The sequence below is a fragment of the Talpa europaea genome (genome assembly GCF_964194135.1).
Source record: "Talpa europaea genome assembly, chromosome: 5".
NCBI classification, from domain to species: domain Eukaryota; kingdom Metazoa; phylum Chordata; class Mammalia; order Eulipotyphla; family Talpidae; genus Talpa; species Talpa europaea.
In genome coordinates, this window is record NC_140071.1 from 99,447,691 (window position 1) to 99,470,710 (window position 23,020).

General features: G+C 42.5%; 1 protein-coding gene across 1 annotated transcript in view; it reads right to left on the reverse strand.

Annotated features, from left to right (window-relative positions):
- Positions 1-23,020, reverse strand: part of SHROOM3 (shroom family member 3) — a gene marked incomplete at its 3' end in the record, with an annotated part of 298,853 nt that overhangs the window by 181,036 nt on the left and 94,797 nt on the right. The window contains exon 2 of the mRNA XM_084234121.1: positions 16,539-16,693. Within this exon, the coding sequence (XP_084090247.1) occupies positions 16,539-16,693 (155 nt within the window). The remainder of the gene's footprint in view (positions 1-16,538; positions 16,694-23,020) is intronic.

The window sequence follows — 23,020 nt, forward strand, 5'->3', positions numbered from 1 at the left end:
ATAGAACTCAGTTGAGCCAGCCTGCTGTGGACAGTCTTCCAGGACTTCATCATTCTAGCACATAAACTCAACATTATTTATCAAGTGTCTACTATATGGGAGAATGGTGATAAAATTTCAAATTTTCTCGTACACAAATTCTCTTACAAAACAATGAGTGCTCCAACATTTCAATACTAGTTGGGTATTTCATCAATTTAAAAATTACAGAACAAACTGTGAGTAGAATAAAGCTACAGAGTTGTGTTGTTTTGTTGGAGGAGGGAGGGTTGAAAGAGATGAGCTATGTTCATAGCCCAATAACCTAAAACCCTCTGTCACCTCTCCCTTCTCATTGTGTTGTTTCTTCCATTTCTATTTTCATTGGCATGTGGACTCGCTCCCATCAAATGAGTTAGACAAGATGGGCAGGTTAGTTTATTTAAGGGAGTGTGAATCACCATGGCCAGGAAAACTAAGGGCACCAGTGTGTAGTATGTTTAATGCAAAACAAATAAAGCATAGATGGAACTCAAACTCTGGTCACCCAGAGGCTGAAGGACCCATGTTGGTGAGGGAGTCTGAGCAATCACAGAACAGTTCCTTTGAACACCTACTGACTTAAAAGCTTGAGTATTTTGTCAGACAGACTGGAGTTAAAATCCACACTTCATAGGCGTGTCTCCCTGGCAAGTCCCCTGTCCTATTGAAAGCTGCTTCCGCTTCTGTGAAATAGAGTAATAATAATACTACCTATTTTAAGGGGTTGTTGTGAGCAACAAATGAGAGGGATAAAATGGTTAGAACACCAAAGTTAGCATTTTGAGAGTTTACTAGTATTATTTAAAGGCAGCAGGCTAACTCATAAATCAAAAATTGATTCCAAGAGATAATGTACATTTGATTTAAATTAATCCACTTCTTCAGACACTGCCATTGATCTAGTGTACCCAATGATTCAGTTCAATCCCCTTATGTTTATTTAGTGTCAAGTGCTCCCAATCTGTTAATCCAGTTCCTTCATTTTAGAATGTTAATCTCAAGAAATTTTAATTCTAATGCCACACACGTCTGCATTTAGAAGGCAGAAGAGAGTGTACACGAATTATTGCACAAAAAGATAGAAATGACCATTGCAAGGTTGTTCTGAAAATAGCAAAGACAAACCTATAACATTTTATTGAAAGTTCCCCATGGTAAACTTGCAACCACATGATGCCTTGTAAACTCGCAAGTGTGCAAAGAGAAAACTGTCAGACCGATGGTACAAAACTGAATCAAACATTGTGGTCTCAAATTCCTGAGCATGAGCTTACTTTTCTGTTTGCTACTATCTCATGGAGTGATTTGGAGTTTTTGACCTTTGCCCCTGACTTTGAGACAGTGATGGAAAGGCAAGGGCAAATCACGAAGCAAAGGTTGAAAGGGGCCTTCATCCAAACATAGGGGGGCTCCGTAGGGGTGCTGCTAAATGTTAGGGGGCTGCAGTCCAAGGTTGCACTTTACCAAGAGTTCCCACAGATTGACGTGTTCCTCATGCCTCATCAAGTCAGCACTGTTGTTATGAAGGTGTCAGATGTGAAACTGTGTAAATAGTGTGACACAGAGGCCATTTCTGCTTAGTGACCTGTATCAGAAAGGTCTATTTTTAGAAACTGCTGCAAGCTGTTATGCCCTTGGAAAGTGAGGCCCCATACTCTGGCTATTTTTGCACATTTCTGTGCATTTGGATTGTGTTCAAAAACGTGAAGGAATTTGGAAAAGAAGCACCCCCAGTCTCTAATGTTGAAAGTATGCATTTTGGACTTTAATTCATGCACCATGGTGGAAAGTTAGTCTTCCACTGAGAGGTAGAACTATGGAGTGCCCAAGGTGACAGATCCCACCTGCTTGGGTCTCCTGTGAGCCAAGGACCTGGGGAAGACCCTAGGAATGACCTGCGCTACCAGGGGAAGGCCCGAGCTCAGGTCCCCGGCTGGCTGCATGTCTCAGTGGGCACTAGAATCACTGGGCAAGTTGGTTAAAAAGCAGTCTTCCCCCCAGAGTCTGATTCAGGGAAGAGTACAGGGATCTGCATGTTAAACAGGCACCACAGCTGATTCTGATGCAAGCTGTCTAAAGCTTACACTTAGAGGAAAAACCGCGATAGGAAGAAGAAAGGAAAACAGCAAAGAGGTTGAAGAGAAGGCAGGATTATTAAATAAACATGAACACACCAAATTATCTGTTCCTGAAAAGCTATAGATGAAAGAAAGCCACGAAGAGCACTGGCCTTGGAGGTGCTCTGCATGGCCTGAGCAAAGCCCCTTGGCATCAGGGCACCTGCTTTTCTCCTAATTTCGCGATTGCTGGTCCCGTGACCTAAGGCTGAGTCCTTTATTTCTGGGGGCATCAACTTCCACAGAGCAGATATGAGTTTCTCCACCATGACGCACCCTTCAGAGTCAGGAGAGGGGCTTCTCCAGTGATCTCTCACCCCACCTACCCCCCACGTGCACATAGTTCTTTGACACTGACAAAGCACCTTTCTGCAGCAGTGAGGGACATATTGTGATTATACCCATTTTGTGGATGATGGGAGTCTGGCAGAGGGCTACAAGGTACATGACTAGTAAAGGCTGAAACCGGGATTGAGAACCAGGCCACCTGACACACAGGTGTGCTCCTTCGCCCACACCACACATCTGCTATTGGAGATATTTTGTTTTCATTTCACAAATATTCAGTGAGCACACAGTATGTGCCAGGAACCATTCCAGGGGCAAGGGACACAACACCCTGACCGAAATTTCTGCCATTAAGGAATTTCTATTCAAATGGGAGGAAACTGAATGAGTGACTTTGACTGCTACTTATAGGTCAAATGAAAAAAATGAGTGTTGGGGAGGCAAGACAGTGATGGAACAGCATTTTTTAGCTGGTTGGACAAGGGAGACTGACATTTGAGCCAATGTCTTAAGGAAGTGAGAGAGCAAGTCAAAAGGGTATAGTTGATTAAACCTTTATTTTTTATAAGTATTTTATTTTTTAAACTTAAGTAACAAGCAGTCTGTAGGGTAAGGTAAAAAGTATCAGGCTTTTCTGCCATCAGGATAGATGACGGAACCTTGTGGTCCTGAATGCATGCCTGATGGCGGGCACCTGGAGTAGGGTGTGGGTATATGTAGAGGGGATTCACCTGGGTTAAGACTGGGCTTATAAGGGCAGCATCACGGAGACGCCAGCAGAGAAAGCACGAATGGAAGAACTACGAGGGGAGCAGAAAGAAAGCGAGAGAAGGCCGGAGAGCCCAGAAAGGGTGAAGACTTGCTGGGGGCTGGGAGGCCTGCCAGCCTCCTGGCCCCCCAGCACTCCTGTCTGCCATGTACCTGGTAATCCCAATAAAAAACCTGCAAAAGCCACTGAGGGCTCCAGGACTCTCTTCTCCTTTACCCGATCTGCTGGATCAGAAAACCTGCCCTGTGGCCTTCCTGCCCTTACACGGCCACTAGTGGAAATACTATTCACTTTCATAGTTTGCACCTCTAAGTTATAAGGGTGAAGGAGGAAGTTTATGAAAATATCTCACTCTGGTAACAATTTCGTGAAAGACTATCTTAGGTGTCCAAGATTTGCCTGTTTATTTATAATTACTCCCTAACAATGGCTAATTCCTAAGAGACACCTTTAAAGAAACATTCCAAAGAATCCTTTTTAAATGTGCCTTAGAATCACAGTTTTCATGAAAACAACACAGCAACCTTCCTACATAAACACACTAACCAAGCAACCATCCCCCCCAACGGTAATTTTGTAGCTCCCACCCGCTAAGCAAACACAGCATGGGCAGGAGTTTGACAGCAGAATGAGGGGGAGAGGAAAAATCCCATTTTTCAAATGCACTGACAAACTATACTAAGAGATCCGGTACCTAGTGGAGAAAGAGTGACGTGGGCCTCTGGATTAGTGAATGTTGAACAAACATCTTAGTAAAAGAGGTAGTTGGGTCTTAGAGATATAATTTTACTAAGACTAACCAAAGCTGCCACATGCCAGGACGCCAATGGCAGCAGAACCAAGAGGAGCCAGGTGCTAGCAAATATGTATTTGAAGTCGCCACTCTAATAAGCTATGGTCAAAGGAGAAAGAAACTTCGTGTCATCTGAAGCCAGGCCGACCAGGGCTAAGGCTGCCTTTGCAAGCTGAGGGCCTGTGTAGGATTCTCAGAGCTCCCAAACCTATACTTGAAGCCTCTTCCCCACCTGAAATTGAAGCCTTTATAATTGAACAAGACATAAAAACATATACTCCTGAAGAAAGGGGGACAATAGCACAGGATGAAATGTCGGGACCTTCGAAGTTGATTTCCTATTAAGGATACCTGCAGTGGGCAGTATTTAACACTTTCTGAAACCATTCTCTACTCCTGAGTCCCAAAAATGGGGCACTTGTGCTAAGGCTATATAACGTTGATTTTTAGGAGTTGGGTACAACAACGTGAATGAAAATTCCCTAAGGATAGACAGACACCCTGACATCGTCTTCATGGGTAGGTCTCCATAAAGTGCCCAAGTTCAGTGGCATCAGGCCACCTTTCTCTCATGGTTCCATTCATGGGGGCACCATCCAGAAGTGACATGTAGCATGAACATGGCAATGGGTGATGATGGGTATGGTTTTACCCAAACTGCTGCCTGGCCCCAACACTGGACAGCTCGTGGTAAGTAAGCAAGTGCATGTGATAACAGCTCGTGTACAGATGTTCACAAGGGAGGCCAGAACAAGGGCCACCCCTCCCCTCACAATGCCCATTCTCCAGTAGTAACATCACTTACTGAGCTTTTAAAGCAGTTACACCTTGGCCTCCCTGGTGGCACAGCAGGTTGAGCGCAGCGCTGTGAAGCTGTCCACAGCCTCTGCAGCGCAGGTTTGAGTCTCAGCCAGCCAGGGAGATTCCCACATGGCGCAGCAGATCTCTCCTGTCTCCCCTGCTGCTCCCCTCAGCAGTACTTTCTGTCCGTCTGCCTGTCCTGCTCCCCAGTCTGTCTCTGGTGAATCCTTTCACCCTCCTGCACTTCTGGCCTGTACCCCAGCTATTGTATAAATAAAAAAGAAAAAATAAATCTTTTTTAAAAAAATTGCCTCACTTTAAAAAATATATACATAAATAAAGAAGTTACACCTTCATAGAGCAGTAATAAGAGCTTATAGGACAGCAGGGAACCTCAGGAGCCACTGTGGGGAAGCCCCGCCCTGGGAAGCCTCTCTGAACTCCAGACAGCCCTGGAATGTCAGAGGCAGGGGTCTGGTTTCTGCACTTTAGTTCCCCATCATGAACAAGGCTCTGCTTTACTTCCTGCCTCTCTTGGTTTGCCTCCTGCTACCATCCTTAGGTCACCTTCTGCTCAGCTATGTCTTTCTTTTACTGTTTAGTTTCCACCTGCCCACCCTTTCTCTTTATCACTTGAACTTACAGCTGAAACCAGTGGTTCTCAAACTGTCACACATTAGATGTAGTTCAGTTGACCCGCCTATTCTGCACCCCACTATGTCTCTGGTGAATCCTCTCACCCCTCCCCCACACACATCTGGCCTTCATCCCAGTTCTTATATGCATAAATAAATCTTTAAAAAAAATTAGAATTTTGGGGTGGTTGGTACATAAACATCAACTTGTTTATTGTTCATTAATTCCCTAGATAATTCAAATATGTAGCCAAGTGAGAAAGAACAGCTCTCTGCCATTTTAACTCAGGGATATAAACTTCCAAGTGTTTGGTTCACATTTTATATAAAATCACCTGAATGTATTTGTTATAGCTGATGTCCCCACATTTAGAACTGGGGGAAAGTTTCGCACCATGACTACTGTGTGATCTCAGGACTCAGACGTCATATCCTAAAGGCGCAGATGGATGTGTGAGTGCCATTCTTTCAGGGGTGGCATGGAGTGGTGGCTGCTCTTTCGAATACATTTGTCTCAAGTAAAACCAAGTTATCCCAGGAATGAAACCAGGTGTTTTATCGTCAAACCTCCTTTGCTGAGAAACAATAAGGCATTCCTTTGTATGCGATGGGTGTTCAGGGCCTAGCCCATGAGCACATGTAACCCACTGAATAAAAATAGCATTTATCATTATGTGATACAGGGGGAAAATGTTCCCTTTCTCATTACAGTAAGGGAGCCTTTTTGCATACCTCTCAGGAAATTTAATAATGTGTTACATGAATTTTCCATGGGAAGGAACAACTGGTTAGGAAATCAAATACTATATTTCTAGACAGCGACATTCAAACCTTGGACTCCAGGGAAGCTGAAAACTGCTCTGAGTATGGTACCAGCAGGATTGAAATACCTCCTCAAAGCATACTGAGCAAATTCCCATGATGCCAGGCCTCTTGGAAAAGTTCCTGGGGGTTGAAGGCCACTCCAGCTGCCTCTTTCCCCTCCTCCTCTCAACCACTTGCTCAAGTGGAAAAAATGTTGAAAGGGTAAGTTACCACAGTTCTCAGTTATACTGATTTCCCCTCTGGGGGAGTCTAATCCTAGGCCCTAAAATGGGATGCAAACTATACTGTAGTTTGGGATTTGTATTTATGTCCCAGGTATTAGCCAGCACTTTGCTCAAATTAAGAATTGCAAAGAGCAAAAGAAGAAGATGAATGGAGTAAAGGTGGGGATTTACAAGGGGGTGAGAGTTCATCATAAGTGTCAGGGAGGCATGTGGAGGGGAGACTTGAAAAGTTTTCCACACAGAAGTCACACGAGTGACCAGCAATGTTGGTTGCACTATAGCTCCCTCGAGCTCTCCTCAGAGGACGCTGGTGCTAACACACCCCCTGCCTGAACCTCCACAGAAGACTTTTAGTCACAGACAGCACAGGGTCCTATTTTAGATCTTGAGAGGCAATTCTTGGAACTTAATGAGGCAAAAATCGTTCTCATATGGCTTCTGTATCCCTGTGATCGGGAGGTGACACCTGAACTGTGCACATAGAAGCTTCCAGAGCAATTCTGCAATTGCCTATAAAAAGATCATTGCTCTGAAATAAGCCAAAAAGAAAAAGAAAAATACTGGATGGTCTCACTCATAGCAGGAATCTAGAAAACTTAAATAAGGGACCAGGAAAATGAATAACTATAAGAAAGTGAAAATCAAAATCAACAAAAAACTATGAACCAGAGACACTTTTAGGGGGGCGGGGGCGGGAGGGGAGGGATTGGGGTCAGAATGGGGGGGCTGCAATTGTATGGGGAATATAAAAATAAAATTTATTATTTAAAAAAAAAAAAGATCATTGCTCTTTTTCTGGTTTTTTTTTTTTTAATAAATTTTATTGTTATATTCCCCATACAATTGCAGCCCCCCATTCTGACCCCAATCCCTCCCCTCGCGCCCCCGCCCCCCTAAAAGTGTCTCTGGTTCATAGTTTTTTGTTGATTTTGATTTTCACTTTCTTATAGTTATTCATTTTCCTGGTTCTTTTTCTGTTTTTCCCCAACTTCTTAAGAGTTGTCTTTTGGCAACAGAGCCTTCCTCAATACCATATATTGTGCTATCTAAAGAACAATACATTTTCAATTCGTTAGGCCTGCACCATACGTTGTCTATGTAACCTCACCAATTAATCAGTGGACAAAGATGCACAGAAGGTGAAAGACACTCGCCCAAAGAGTCCCCTTTTGCAGCCTACATGTCCTTTTCTGCACTTCAGCCTCCTACCAAGGAGCTTCACATTGTTTCAGAATCAAAACTCTTTCTTCTTAAGTTCTCCAGAGCACATGATTGTGATTTTTCTTTATTTGTTTCCAATATCGCCATTGAGAACTTGGGCCAAGTTAGTACTGTCCTTTAAAACTACATTTCCTGGGGCCTCCCTGATGGCGCAGGGATGAAGTCTCAGCACTATGAAGCTATTGCCAAGCACTGTGGCATGAGCTCCATCCCCGGCCAGTGAGCTACCCACATGGCACAGCAGACCTCTCCTGACTCACCTGCTGCTCCCCTCAGCAGTGTATTTCAGTTGATCTGCCTGCTCTGCTCCCCACTCTATCTCTGGTGAATCCTCTCACTCCTCTCTCCCCCCACACATCTAGCCTTCACCCTAGTTGTTGTATGCATAAATAAATGAAATAAATCTTTAAAAATATTTAAAAAATAAAACATTTCCTCTTAGCACAAAGGTTAGCCGAAAAACAAAACAAAACAAAACAAAACAAAAACAACAAACCTTTAAAACCTGCACATTCTCATTTGCAAATCTCATGAGTAAATCAAATCAGCGCATTAAGGAGAACAATCATGACAGAATACAATTTTAGGTAAATTTCTGTGAGCTGAGACTGTACAGCAGGAGCTCCTCAGGGAATCATGGCTTAATATTCTATTATAATGAAGCATTTTTATATATACTATCTTATTTCATGCTATGGCCACAGAGTAGGGAAGGTTTTTCTTTTACTCTTCCCCATTTTATCAGGAAACTTAGCCCCAGAGAGATTAAATTGTGTCCATGACACCTTGGTCAGAACACAGCAGAGCCGAGGTGGGAATCCAGGAGCCATGGGCTTTTCTCCCCCACGTGCTGTTGGCTACTTCACATCTGAGTCCCAGCAACCTGGTGTTGCTGGGAGATTGTTAATTTACAAGGGAAAACAAAAAACAAAAAACAGATGCTGTTTTTGAAAAGCTTCACCCCTCCCTTCAAACTCTGTTGCTTTAAGAATATGGAGTCAAAGGGTTTGGGGACCTGATGGAGAAGGGTTATGGTGCTTTGGTGGTGGTGTAGCATGAGGACATACATTTGTAGCAGGGTATGTTCACATATATGAAAACATATACTATGTTGTAAATCAACATTACTTCAATAAACATAATTTAAAAAATGGGAAGTCAGACTGGATTGTGTCTATTCTTCTGCTTTGTTTCTTTATATTCATTCCACAAGTGAAATATTCCAATATTTGACCTTCTCCCTATGACTTATTTCATAATATCTTCCAGTTCCATCCCTGTTGCCCCTAATGGCAAGAGTTCACTGTTTCTAGAGGAGAGCAGGGGATAGGGAGCAAGCAGGTGAGGGCCCAGTGGATTATGGTGGAGGACTATGGGTGCTTTGGTAGTGGGTGTGGTAACACACATCTGAAGAGGGGTGAGCCTGTATCTCTGAATCATATATAGTGTTTCAAACCAAAGTCACCTTGTTACAGGGCAAACCCCGATATAATACAGGGTTGCCTGACTGTGGAAGGGGACCTATTAATGCTAAACTGCAGACACACACAAAAGGTTGATAAAAGGTTTATTTGCAAGGGAAGGGGAAATGGGAAATGAATAACTCAGGGAGAAAAAGAGGGAGATAAGTTCGTAAATGCGTCCTACCTGTTCCACTGGAATCCCAATGACCCGCTGAGCTTGCAAAATACCAGCACACAGCATGGCCAAGAGGGTGACCCCCCGGCCACATGGTCAGTTAAATATGCAAACCCAGAGCCTAGCCGCTTAACTTCGCCCTCGGGTCCTGGCAGCTTTCCCTTTGGTGATCATGGGATTTGTGGTTCCCAGTGTCGTGGGGTGGAGTCCACAAAGCCTGTATGGAGTTTGCTCAGGGCATCCTTTCCCCCTAAACTCAAAAATTACAATAAAAATAGAATAGGAATTCTGTTCTTCAAAAGGCTTTAAAATTGTTAAAATCAAATATTAGATGGGTAATCAGAGCAAGATCCTTTGACAATAGATTTTTTTTTTTAAGCAATAGAATTAAGGGGAGGGGAATAACAAAAAAGTATAAAGTATAAAAGAAATTATTTTCTTTGAAAAACTATAACTATGAACTGGAAAAGGAATGGCTTTGCAAAATTCTTTTTTTATCAATAACTGATAGCATTGATTTTGCATCCTTTAAGGGAGGCTTAAAAAGCATTTGGTTCATCGCCAAATAGTCCTTTCAAGATCACTGCCTTGCACATCCTGAGTTACAGCCTCACAACTCAATCTGGACAGAAAAAGGACCCAGAAGTCTGTCACAGAGGGACAAGTGTGTACCTCACCCACCCCATTCCATTCCAATAATGTCATCTCACCCGTTTATTAAAAGAACAATTCTGCTAAGCCTTGGAAATGTGGGGTGGTTCATTCAGGGGAGTGTTGGGCCTAATGGTTGTGATGAGCTGAATTTCATCACTATTTTTGATGAGAAGGAGGAAGCAGCTGTAAAGCCACAAATAGTTTTATTTCCAGAGGCTGATGGAGAAACTCAAGTCAACTGGATGCACAAAGCAGTGAAGTGCATGGCCTCTAAATTCCCAAGGGATGCTCAAGGTCAGTGGGAATCACCTCTTCGGAATAAAAAGATTGGTTTGTTTTTTCTTGGTTTTGCTTTTTGTTTGTTTGCCACAGATATTTCTAAATGGAGGAGGCAGTGGGGAGGAAAGCACATGTTCACTGCTGGAGGAGCCAAGAGGCCCCAAGATACATGTGCCCAGAGACCTAGATTCTCATTAGGGCTACTAGGATGTGGCCTGTGGGCAAGTCACTGCGTATCTCCAAATGTGGACCCTGAATTTGCACCTCCTGACATTTTTCCTAACCTCCAGGCAGAGTCAAGGGCTAAAAGACACGGGACCTAGATTCTCACTGGTTCCACCACGCAGGGCAAGCCATGAAGCCTAGAGGCACGCGTTGTTTTAGGAAGATGCTTATTGTTTCTTACTAATTCAACTCGCCTTTCTCCTCAATCTCTCTTTTTTTCCAGTAAAATGTGACAGCTTCTTCCTGCGCTTCCTCCCTCCTTCTGCTCCTCATTCTCCCTCTCTCTCTCTCTCTCTCTCTCTCTCTCTCTCTCTCACACACACACACACACACACACACACTCACACACACACACAGACACAGTCAGTAAATAAAAAATAAACATTTCCTCCTCACATGTCCTCCCTCCCATAAATGTCCTCCCAACATTATTCAACATAGAATAAATGAATAGGAAGAGGAAATGATGACAAATTTGCAGAGGTGGTGGGCAGTTTAGGAGTCAGAGTCCTTTGTGAAAGGGACTCATGCTCCCTGCTCTGCTTATTGTTCTGAAGCAAGAACACTGCCTCTTATGCCCAGAGAAACCATCTCCCCACCGCCCATCATATGTCATATGTTCTAGAGATTAAAGCGGACTTTTCATAAGAGGTCATTTACTTAGCAACTAGGCATTTTTTTTGTTAATGAAATATTATTTATTAATAACAAAAATAATCATAAAATTGAACTTCCTTTTTTTGAAATGTCTTGAATTTCACAAGCTCACCTTGGAGATATAAGATTTCAGACATAAATGAAAATTCTTCTAGTATGTTTAGGGTAACTAAACTTATTGCCTGTATTTTATTATAATTTATAGAGTTTATGTTATTTATAGAGACAATATAATGTATGCATTAATACTATTACTAGAATAAATGTAATAATCTGTATATAAATTACAAACTATATATTTATATGATGCATTTTTTTTGCTAGCAACTAGGCATTTTATTTTCAGGAAATGTCATGTTTTCATCACCACACTAAGTACTTTATGTGCATAATGTGCATATTTCCCCTTCAATCCTCATAACAATCCTATGAGGCAAGAAACCTGATGGGTTCTGTGACCTGCCCAGGGTCACAGAGCCAGCACCGGATGCCATTACACTTCAAATGCAGGCAGCACCAAACCTGCACTACCCACTCAAGCATTCTTTTTCCTAGAGAGAATGAGCCTGACTTTCAAATGGCTTATATAGCATTACAAGAAAATCTACCAAACATTTACTATAAAACATGCGAACTTTTATCTGCCACACAAAGAAATCATTGATATCAAGTCAGATCATTTTTAGGAAAAAGAGCACCTTGACACAGAAGGTTGGGAGGTTGAATTTACCAAGAAAAATGGAGGGGGCAGGCAATTAGAATTAAGATTCCAGATCCATTGGTTGCAATGTCATTCTATTATATTATCCAATTCAGGTCAGAAGCCTGAGTTTGAACTCAGATAAATAAATGAGTTTAGATGAATACACAGCAATTAACCCCAACAGCCTGTTCCAAAGGGGAAACGTAGCCTCTGATATTTTTTCATTTAAATTTTAGGTTATCATGAACAGCCATGAGTATTCCCTTTACAAAAAGCACCTTACATCCCTGAGGGATGATCAGTTAAACCCGAAGACCCATTGCTTTGTTTACTGGTTTCCATTCTAAATATTAAGTGCATTGGGCCTCACTGGTGGTGCAAGGGGTTAAGCACAGCACTATGAAGCTATCCGCAGCCTCTGCAACATGAGTTCGATCCCCCAGCTGGCCAGGGAGCTACCCACACAGCACAGCAGATGTCTCCTGTCTCACTCGCTGCTCCCCTCAGCAATGTATTTCAGTCAGTCTGCCTGTTCTGCTCCCCATTCTATCTCTGGCGAATCCTCTCACCCCCCGCACCTCTGGCCTGTACCCCTGTTCTTGTATGCATAAATAAATCTTTAAAAAATATTACATGTGTTTTAGACATATCTGCCATATAAAGTCTCTGTTGCTTTTGGAGAGGTTTGCAACATTGAGTTTTGTTTGCATGTATCTGCTTTGCTGATTTGCATCCTTTGTGTCCTGCTTTGCATTCTAAGAAGGCTTTTCTTCTACAATATTCCTTTGACTAGGAGATGTCTGTTTTTCTTTTGGAAGTTCTTTTCTTCAGTCCACTTCTTATTCTATCATTTCTTCTCCTTGTATCCACCACCAGCTGCAGACTTGCTTCTTTTCTCTGGGTATCCCAGACTCACGTGCATCCTCTGTTCCAAGTCTCCACACCATCCTCTTCCCTCCCTAAATGCTGCCTTCCTTATGGGTCAGCAGATCTTCTCAGGTCTTTGACCCACAACTCACTTGAGACTTAGCATTTCTCTTGTCACTATAGTCTTTTAAGAAGGTGTTTGTACTTCTGTTTTTGGTCGCTAGGTGAGATACCCTCAAAACTTACATAAATACCAGTATGCTGCCCTGCATTCTTGGCATTTCTGTGATACATGAGGAGACCTCTGATATGAGGTGTTACCCTCACACACCCCAATAAACTTTAAAAGAACAAGCAGGTACAGATGGAGCTGCTAATACATAAATGTTCACTATGAAAATGACTTTTCTATGAAACAGATTCCTCCCTCCCCACTCCCCATTATGTCTTCAGGAAGCCACCTCAGACTTTTCTTTAAAAAACAGGGATCACTTAGGAAAAGAGGAAAGCTAAGAAATGCACTATCACAAGTCACCGTCATGACATAGTGAAGGAAATAAAATCTCGAGGACAAAACATGTGCTAAAGCATAGAGGTAAGACAGTTCTACTAAATACAAAACCTGATTAACCCAGAACAAAGGGGTTTCTACCCAGTTCTCTGAAAGGAAGGGGAGGAATGTCCATCCATGCCCACCATGGCATGCTCATAATCCCCATCTCTGATATGTGTGAGAAGAGAGCCTCCTTTTGCTCAGACTCTGAGAGTTCAACTACAAAAAATCAACACATAATAGATGAGATAAGACATATTCAAATTGTATCTCAGAGACAAAATGTTTCCCACACCAGAAGCAGAGGGTGCAAGGACTCTCAGTAACCTTATCGATCACATTAGCATATCTATAGAAAGAATGTGTCAATCAGAAGGGGATTTGGTGTTGACTGGCAGAGAAGAGATGAGGTGGGAGAGGAGCCCTTTGGCAACTTAATCCCTGCCATCCAGAGGAGAGAGAGCCTGGACTCACTGGTGAGAGCAACCACGCCACCTTCCAGATGTGCCCCCAGTGGGAAGAGGGGCCAGCAGGCCTTCAGGGTAGATGCCAGCCTCACTGGGGCCCAGACCTGCTCTCTTCACTCTCAGACTAGATCAGACAACCTCCTGATCTCTCTATGGTAAGACTTCCTACTTAGTTCTCCTTAGAGAGAAAAATGTACTGATTCTTGCCCACTAGGACAAGAATTTCTTTTTCAAATGGGTTACCGTATTGGCATTCCGGTTTATTATTTCAGTTTCCCGTGACTTTAGATAATGTGGAATAACATCCTAAATTCCATGAACTCCCACGCACTGTCATGGTCAGTTCTAGACTTGCAAGGTTGGTGACCAGCTCCTTAATGGTGGAAATTCACCAAGGAAATAAAAGGGGGCTTCTCAATCACCAGGTGGCGAGCATATTTGGTAGTATGGCAATACTCCTGCATATCACCATATGCCTCTCTCTAACCCAATCAAGAATAATAATGATCAAATATTACAATCTCCTGTGTACTTATACGTCATTCAGTAAGTCTTCAGAATGGCCTTTTGAGGCAGCAATTATTGTTTCCATTTTATAAATGAGAAAATTGAGGCTTAGAGAGACCTAAAATCACACAATTTGCAAATGACCGACCAGATACCATCCCTGGGTCTGTCTCCTCATCTATAGTAATCCAAATCTCTGGTTACCATCCTAGAAGGCATAACCAGAAGCTAGCGTGAATACTTCTCATAGCAGAAACAGGGCATCTCTCTCCAGAAGTTAATCCAGCACCAGAGTCCCATCAAAATAAAAATGTATCAGGAGTGTGGATTCTATAAGCAAACCTCAACAGAGAAATGCCAGAATTCTAAAACTGGCTTTGGTTTCAAAACCAAGGTGAGTTCAAAACCTTCCACATTCTTCAGGATATATGGAGCAGCCTAAAGCTTCTGAGCCTTCCTGCCCATCTGTTAAAGAAATCAGCCACCATGTTTGGAATGACTGCTTGCTTCACTCTAAGCAAGGAATGGGCCTGAGTTGCCAATAACAATAAAATCAAAGGAGCAGTATCTGTTGTTACTGTGAGTTTCCTTGTAGCATATTTCATTTACTATTTCCTTGTAAAATTTTAACCCCCATTTTAAAAGATGAGGATACTGAATATTCAGTGAGGTTAAGAGGTTTGCCCAAGGTGATGTGGCTATAAGATAATAGCCCTGGAATTTGAACCCAAGTCTGATCTGACTCTGGCAACTAAGCCAGACTCTCAGCTTCACTGAGACTCTCAGCTTCACTGGCCACCAGAAAAGCAGTATCTGGTTAGATGACCCTGGTTAGACCAGACACAGCTCAGCACAGGAAGGAGTCACTAGAGTCTGGGACACCGAGGGACCAATCCATGACCATGTTATTTTGGTGAGAAAGAGCTGCTGTCCCCCCAAGCCAGGGCTCACTAGGTAAATTTTAAATGAATGCAGGAGCAAATGTCCCATAAGAGACTGTGTCATGATCAGAAGACCAGCTTGCTTATCACAGCTTGAAAATGGTGTAGCTTGATTAACAACTTCCCAAGTTCCAGCTAACTAACTTAAACAGTCTCAAAAATAACATTTAGGGCCTCCCCGGTGGCGCAGCGCTTGAGTGCTGGCTTGCAAAGCTGCCAGCAGCCTCTGCAGCGCTGGTTCGATCCCCGGCCACCGGGCGAGGGTCCCACATGGTGCGACAGACCTCTCCTGCCACCCACTGCTCCCCTCTGCAGTGTACTTCGTCAGTCTGCCTGTTCTGCTCTCCTCTCTGGCCCTGGTGAATTCTCTCACCCTCCCATGCTTCTGACTGTGCCCAGTGCTCGTATAAATAAATAAATAAATAAATAAATAAACAAACAAACAAACAAACAAACAAACAAATAAATAAATAAAACAACATTTAATTGCCACATGAGGCAACCAAAATTTGATTAAGGAAGAAATTTTCAAATAAACAAAGTATGTAGGTCTACGGCCTCGTGTGTAAAAGGGAGTGATGCTCACATGGTCTGCGGAAGCAGAACCAGAGGCCTCAAGACACTTTCAGGCTCTTTTCTCTTATTAGCTCTGCTACCTTCAGCAGCTTATGTACCTTCTTGCCTTTAAAACGGGGAGGGGGATAGCTATCTTTCTGTGTTCTTGTGTAGATTAAGAGACCTAACATTGATAAAACCCCTCAAGCAGCGCTGGATTTGAAAGAGAGATTAATTAAATCCATTCCCCATTCTAGAATTCTCTCTATCCAGAGCTGGTTTCCTGGGAGTAGGGAACTTCTTACTTTAAGGCATTATGCCAATGACATCCAAAGAAACACATCACTTTCACAACCGGGAAAACAAACAAAAGAAGGAATTTGCTTGTTTTGATGACTGCTGCAGGTGAGGCTAGAGGAATGCCACCTGAAGCTCCAAGTCAACTACTTTCTCTAATCCCACAATGAGACAGCACACCTTGAGCTCTGGCCAAAGCTGGGATCAGTTACTTTTCAGCAAGTCCAGAAATTTAGCAAGTATAGTGAGGCAGACACTGTCAAGCCAATACCTGCTGGTCAGTGCTTTAAAAAGACTAGTAGTGTCTGAAATGTCTTCGCCCAATTTCCTCCTCACATGCTGCAGATGAACAAGAAAAAAGCAAAAAGAAAGGAAGGGCGGACATAGGGATCCACACAACAAGGGTTAAAGAACAAGCTACCAAGAGGAGCTCCTTCTTGGAGGTGAGCCAGGCTGGTGACGTGGTAGGAGGAATGGGATCGGGGTGCCTCTCTAACTTACCTGCGTACCACCAGCCTGAGGGTCTTGTAGGATCCTTTCACCAGGGACACGGCCTCCCTTCTGGAGCTGCTCAGTGCAACCTCATTGATGTGCACAACTTCGTCCCCTGCCCGCAGTTTGGTGCTCACCAAGTCTGCTTTGCCCCCTTCTTCGATCTGCTCCAGGGAGAAGAGAGAGGAGGGAGACATGAGTGAGACAGGTGGGTCCTGCCTAGTCCCTGGCAGAGGTCCCTGACTTAGAGGCTTTGACCCCCCCATCTCACTGGCACCCATCTATGGGTAAACTTCCAGAAGGTAAGGCCTGCCTCCTGTTTCCCCATATGTATAGGACCCACATCCTACCTGCCCAGAGAGGGCACTCAAAAGGCTAGCTGAGTAGATGAATGGACTGGGTTTTCATCCAAAGTCACCATGTCCTGGTGTTCACAAACCCCCCATTTCTACCCCTTAACATCATCAAGTTCCAAAGTCCACTCAAAGCAACAGTTTCATTCCTTTAGAAGCTGAGTTCTTCATACTTATTTTTTGGTCTAAAATTATAATTCAGTGGATAAATAAACTGGGGTCCACCCAGACAACAGAATTTTATTCAGCACTAAAAAAGAAAAGGAGCTGTCAGCTAATGAAAAGGCATGGAAGACCCTTGCATGCCTATTACTAAGTGAAAGAAACCAATCTGAGAAGGTGCAGACTACATAATTCCTGCTATAAAACAGCCCTGAAAAGGCAAAACTATGGAGACAGTAGAAAGATCAGGGTTTGCTAGGGTTAGAGTGGAGGGGGGCATGCAAGAGCAAAGCACATAGGATGCTTAGGGCAGTGAAACTACTCTGATACTATAATATAATGATACTATAAGAGTGGATACATATCATAGTGCAGAATGTAGCAGTAAGAGTGAACCCTAACATAAAGGGTAGACTTTAGATGATAATGACATGTCAGTAGTTTCTTATTTTCATGCTGCTTTAACATGCTGCTTGTGGTTATCACATTCTATCTTTCAACAGAACTATTTATGTCTGTGCTTGTTCTCAGCCCACATCCCACACCATCCCCAGACTGGGCTGGAACTCTTTGACACGAGAAATCATGACTGAACATTTTCTTAGCCCAGAATGCCTCCCCAGGGCTTTCACATAGGACCTCCTCAGAAAATGCTGGGTCATTCACTCAACAAATATTCACTGAGCATCTACTATGTGCCAGGTATGAAGCTGAAAACTGGGGGTACAGTGATCAGCATCACTGATGTTTCCCTGCTCAAGTTGCAGTTTGTAGAATTGAATCCCCTCTATTATTTGCCAGCATTTGCAATAATATGAGACCTGGGAATGATCAATTTCTTTTTTTTTTTTTAAAGATTTATTTATTTATACATACAAGAACTGGGATATAGGCCAGAGGTGTGGTGGGGGAATGGGGAAGTGAGAGGATTCACCAGAGACAGAGTGGGGAACAGAACAGGCAGATTGACTGAAATAAACTGCTGAGGGGAGCAGCGGGCAAGTCAGGAGAGGTCTGCTGCACCATGTGGGTAGCTCTCTGCCTGGAGACTGAACTTGTGCTGCAGTGCCTGCAGATAGATTCATAGTGCTACATCTTAACCCCTTGCACCACCAGGGAGGCCCAGAATGATCAATTTCTTATGTTAAAAAAGAAAGTCAAGAAAGCTCATTTGTGTAATTCCTATCATATCCCTCTTGTGACTGATGTAATGTGAAAATATTTATGTCAAAGTTTCACTGTTTTCATAAACTATTTCTATAATCCTTTGTTTTTTTTTTTTTTTTTTATAGAGGCATGCTTCATGCTTTATTTATTTGTTTGCTGGTTTGTTTGTTTGTTTTGTTTATACATGCACTGGGTACAGTCAGAAGTGCGGGAGGGAGGGTGAGAGAATTCACCAGAGCCAGAGCGGGGAGCAGAGCAGGCAGAAGGACCGAAGTACACTGCTGAGGGGAGCAGCGGGCGGCAGGAGAGGTCTGCGCGCCATGTGGGACCCTCCTCCGGTGGCCGGGGAGCAGCCGGGGATCGAACCGGCGCCGCAGAGGCCACGCACAGTTTCGCAACCCAGCGCTCAACCGCTGCGCCACCGGGGAGGCCCTCTATAATCCTTTGTATTTACAGTTTCTCTACTTTATATAAAACTTTTGTATTAAAAATGATTACTTTCAAAAAGGCAATATAATTACTTATGAAATTGAGAAGAATAGTGGCTGGATGATTTTTTAAAAACAGTATTTATTTATCAAACACTAGCCAGGCACCTACTATATATTTTGATTCTCAAATTTCTCCATACTCTCTATTTGTGATTCATGCTGCCTTGGGATTTTAAATATTACCTGAGATAACTCACAAATATTTTTTCCAACACTGACCTTTTTGTATAAACCCCTATCCTATATTTTCAGGGGTTTTCCCTCCAAATATACCTCCTCTGTCATGAAACTTCTCTATGTTAACCCAGACTTAATCTCTCTCTTCTCCAAATGATTTCTCTCTTGAGACCAGCCACAATCACTACTTTTATTGTGGCTACTTCTGATGATGCCCTAACCCCTCTGCTAGGTTTTAAATTCTATGAGGTTAGAAACTATGCAAATATCACCCTGGGAGGGTAGCAATTAGTAATGAATCAAAGAAGCCCTGGGATTCGTATTTGTGGGAGGTTTGCTCTGGACAGGGATTCACCCAGGGGCTCTACTCCAAAAGACAGAGTCCCAAGAGGCCTAAGTGAGGTCTGAATTGAGCCAGTTGGGCCTGAAGTGCTCTAAGTGGTCTTAGCTAACTGAATTAAGAGCTGCAGTATCAGGGCCTCCCCAATGGCGCAGCCCATTGAGGGCCACACTGTGAAGCTGTCTGCAGCTTCTGCAGCACAGGTTCGATTCCCAGCCAGCCAGGGACCAACCCACATGGTGCAGCAGACCTCTACTGCCTCGCCCTCTGCTCCCCAGCAGTGTCTTTGGTCCATCTGTCTGTTCTGCTCCCCACTCTGTCTCTGGTAAATTCTCTTACTCTCCTGCGCCTCTGACCTATATCCCAGTTCTTGTATAAATAAATCTTTAAAAAAAAAAAAAAAGCTGCAGTATCAGTTGCAGTATCAGTTTGTGGATTTCTCGGGAACCCGACATGCCCTGTCTGCTTTGTTGGTTACTTTACCACCTTTCTATTTGTTAACATCAGTGTTAGTGAGTATCTTATCTGTTGGCCACTCTCAGTATCTCAATTTGTTGGTTAATAAATCTAGTTGCCTAGAAAAGTTGAAGCTATTGACTAAAACAAAGTTGTGAATGAACTTATTCTATATTGTTGATTGCATAAATGATAAATTGCTATATTAAGGCACATTTGCTAATGCAATTTCAATATGCTGAGGCTAACTACATGCACAAATCTTATGTCAACTATTTACAGTTTATCTAATATTATTATTATTTAATAATATTTAACAGAAGATTTAATAATAATTTTCTTGAACTATTCATTAAAGAGAATTATACTTCTAACTCCAAGTCTTGCTAACACTGTCTGTCAACAAGACTTAGTGAAAAATGGAGCTTATTATTTTAAACCTTTGGACTAATACTTGAGCATCTGAAGAGGTCACTGGCATTGTTTGTCCAGTTTCACCTGCATAGAATTTACTTATTCCAAGAATGTGATTTTCAGGAGGTTAAATGACTTTAGATAATACATATGTATGGCAAGGTGCAAAGTCCCTAAGCTAACAAACTAGAGAAAAGGTTTGTACACACCTGGAAAATTAGCAAATCCTTTTCACATCCCAAATGTATCCACATCTATAGGATTAAGTGATTTTGCTTTGATGACTGTGTGCGGGGTTGACTTTTTAATCATTTAGTCTTTTTTTACATTGCTGTAAACTTAGCACCTATCATAGCACCTACACATAAATGATGAATGAACTTTTGAACAAATCTGGAAAAGGTGATTATATATATATATTTTAAAACCCACTAAATTTTAATAAAGACACCATCCAATGAATTATGATATAATTAAAAGTTTGCTTTAAATATTTTTTAGAGAGGGGACACCACACTTCTACTCAATTAGGTGAAACATTTTTATAGTCCAGAGCTCTTTTATTTCTTTTTGCACACCTATCATGCCATGAATTCACAGGGAATAGGTTCTAGCAGCTCAGGCTCCTTCCCATTGGTTCTCACAAAGTGTGCTTCTCTAGGTGGAGCAGGCTGGCGCTTCAGCTGAACCCAAGTACCCTTCTCTTTGGCTTCCTTGGAAAAGGTGATTTTAAAGCTAAGAAACAGCTCTGGCTAGTTCATGTTATGATAGAAATACAATCTAAAAAAGAAAGTGACCCAATCAAAAACTGGACAGGAAAGCTAAAAAGAAGACATACAGGTGGTCAACACAAAAAAATGCTCAACATCACATATCATCAGGGAAATGCAAATCAAAGCTAAAAAGAAGGAAAGCTAAAAAGAAGGAAAGCTAAAAAGGAAAGCTAAAAAGAAGACATACAGGTGGTCAACACAAAAAAATGCTCAATATCACATATCATCAGGGAAAAGCAAATCAAAGCCACACCGAAATTCCACCTCACATCTGCGAGAATGGCTCATATCAAAAAACCAGAAACAAGAAGTGCTGGTGAGGATGTGGAGAAAAAGGAACCCTCTTACACTGTTGGTGGGAACGTAAACTGGTCCAGTCTTTAGGGAAAACATAGTGGCAGTTTCTCGAAATAGCAAAATAGAGCTATCATATGATCCAGCAATTCTACTCCTAGATATCTACCCAAAGAATGCAAAAGTATTCATTTGAAGAAGTATATATCCACTTCTATGTTCACTGAAGCACTATTTACAACAGCCAAGTTATGGAAACAACCTAAGTGCTCAATGACAGAAGAGTAGATTAGGAATATATGGTATATATACTCAGTGGAATAGTATCCAGCTATAAAAAAAGACGACAACATGGATGTGTTCTTGCAACAACATGGATGGAACAGGAGGAATTGTGATTAATGGACTAACTCAGAAGGAGAAAGACAAATACTAGATGATTTCACTCACATGTGGAATATAGAGAAACAAAACAAAGGAATACACAAAATTAAACCAAAGCAACCCCCAGAAATCTGACTATAGAATTGAGGTTACCAGAGGAGTGGGGTGGGGGGTGGAAACCGAATGGCCTAAGGTGGAAGACTATGGGTGCCTTGGTGGTGGATGTGCTATGGTAACATACATCCTAAGTGGTGTCAACCTGTACCCCTAAATCACATGCAGTGTTGTAAACAAATGTCATCTCAGTCAATAGAAACAAGAGTATATACATACATACACATATATATACATATATACATACATAGACACACACACAGAGCAGGGTTGTATGTGCCCCTGTCAGCAGCTGCATGTGGTATGTGAAGGGTCAGAAAAACCATGTTCTTCTCCCTCCTTCTCGATTAATCTCTGTTGTTCAACCTGAAGAAAGAGACATGAAACTGCCATTTGGGGTTTGGTCCTTTGTTCCTCTTTAAATTTTATGCCTTCCAAACCCAAATGCCTTGACTCTCTGCCCCCCCAGTCATGTTCTTCTATGTCATCAGAGGCAACATTACTGTGATTATAAGTAATGCCATTGGTGGCAAACTATGGTCCTTTTGCAATTTCCAGTAGATTAGGTCATGTTCCTTCAAATGACGCTCTTCATCACAGAGTACAAATCAAAACCCTCTCTATGCACTAAGGACCCTGCTGGATTTGGTTCCCTCCCTGTATCCCCTTCCTATGGCTCTTCCCCTTGCTTACTCAGTCCCTGTCTCCAGCCTCTGGATGGCTTGGGGGAATCATTTTCTCTCAGGTAACTATTCTGCTTTCTTCCTCCTCTCCTCCAGATCTTCACACAAATTTAACTTCTGGAGAAAGGCCTTCCTAACCTCCCTCTAAAATTTTAGTCCTCCCCCCATACTACTTTTCTTCTTTCCCATCTTTATATTTTTCTTTATTCCTTAAATCATGATCTAATATATTTTTTTACTTACATATTTTGTTTATTGGCTGTCTCCCATCAGCCCAGAGGGCAGGGATATAGGTCTATTCTCTTCACTACTGTAATCCCATAGACGAGACCAGGGTTGCGTAGGTAGAAGGGCTCAATATTTATTATGTGAATATGTATTATTGTCTTCCTCCTCCTCCTGCTCATCATCATCATTGCTACCAGTGGTTGAGTGTCTCCTGTGTTCCAATAACTTTATCACATCATTTTTTTAAGATTTATTTATTTGTGCATACAAGAGCTGGCCAGAGATGCAAGGGGGGGGGGTGAGAGGATTCACAGGCCAGAGATGCAAGGGGGGTAAGAGGATTCACCAGAGACAGAGCGCAGAGCAGAACAAGCAGATCTAGCGGAATACACTGCTGAAGGGAGCAGTAGGCAAGGCAGAAGAGGTCTGCTTCGCCATGTGGGTTGCTCCCTGGC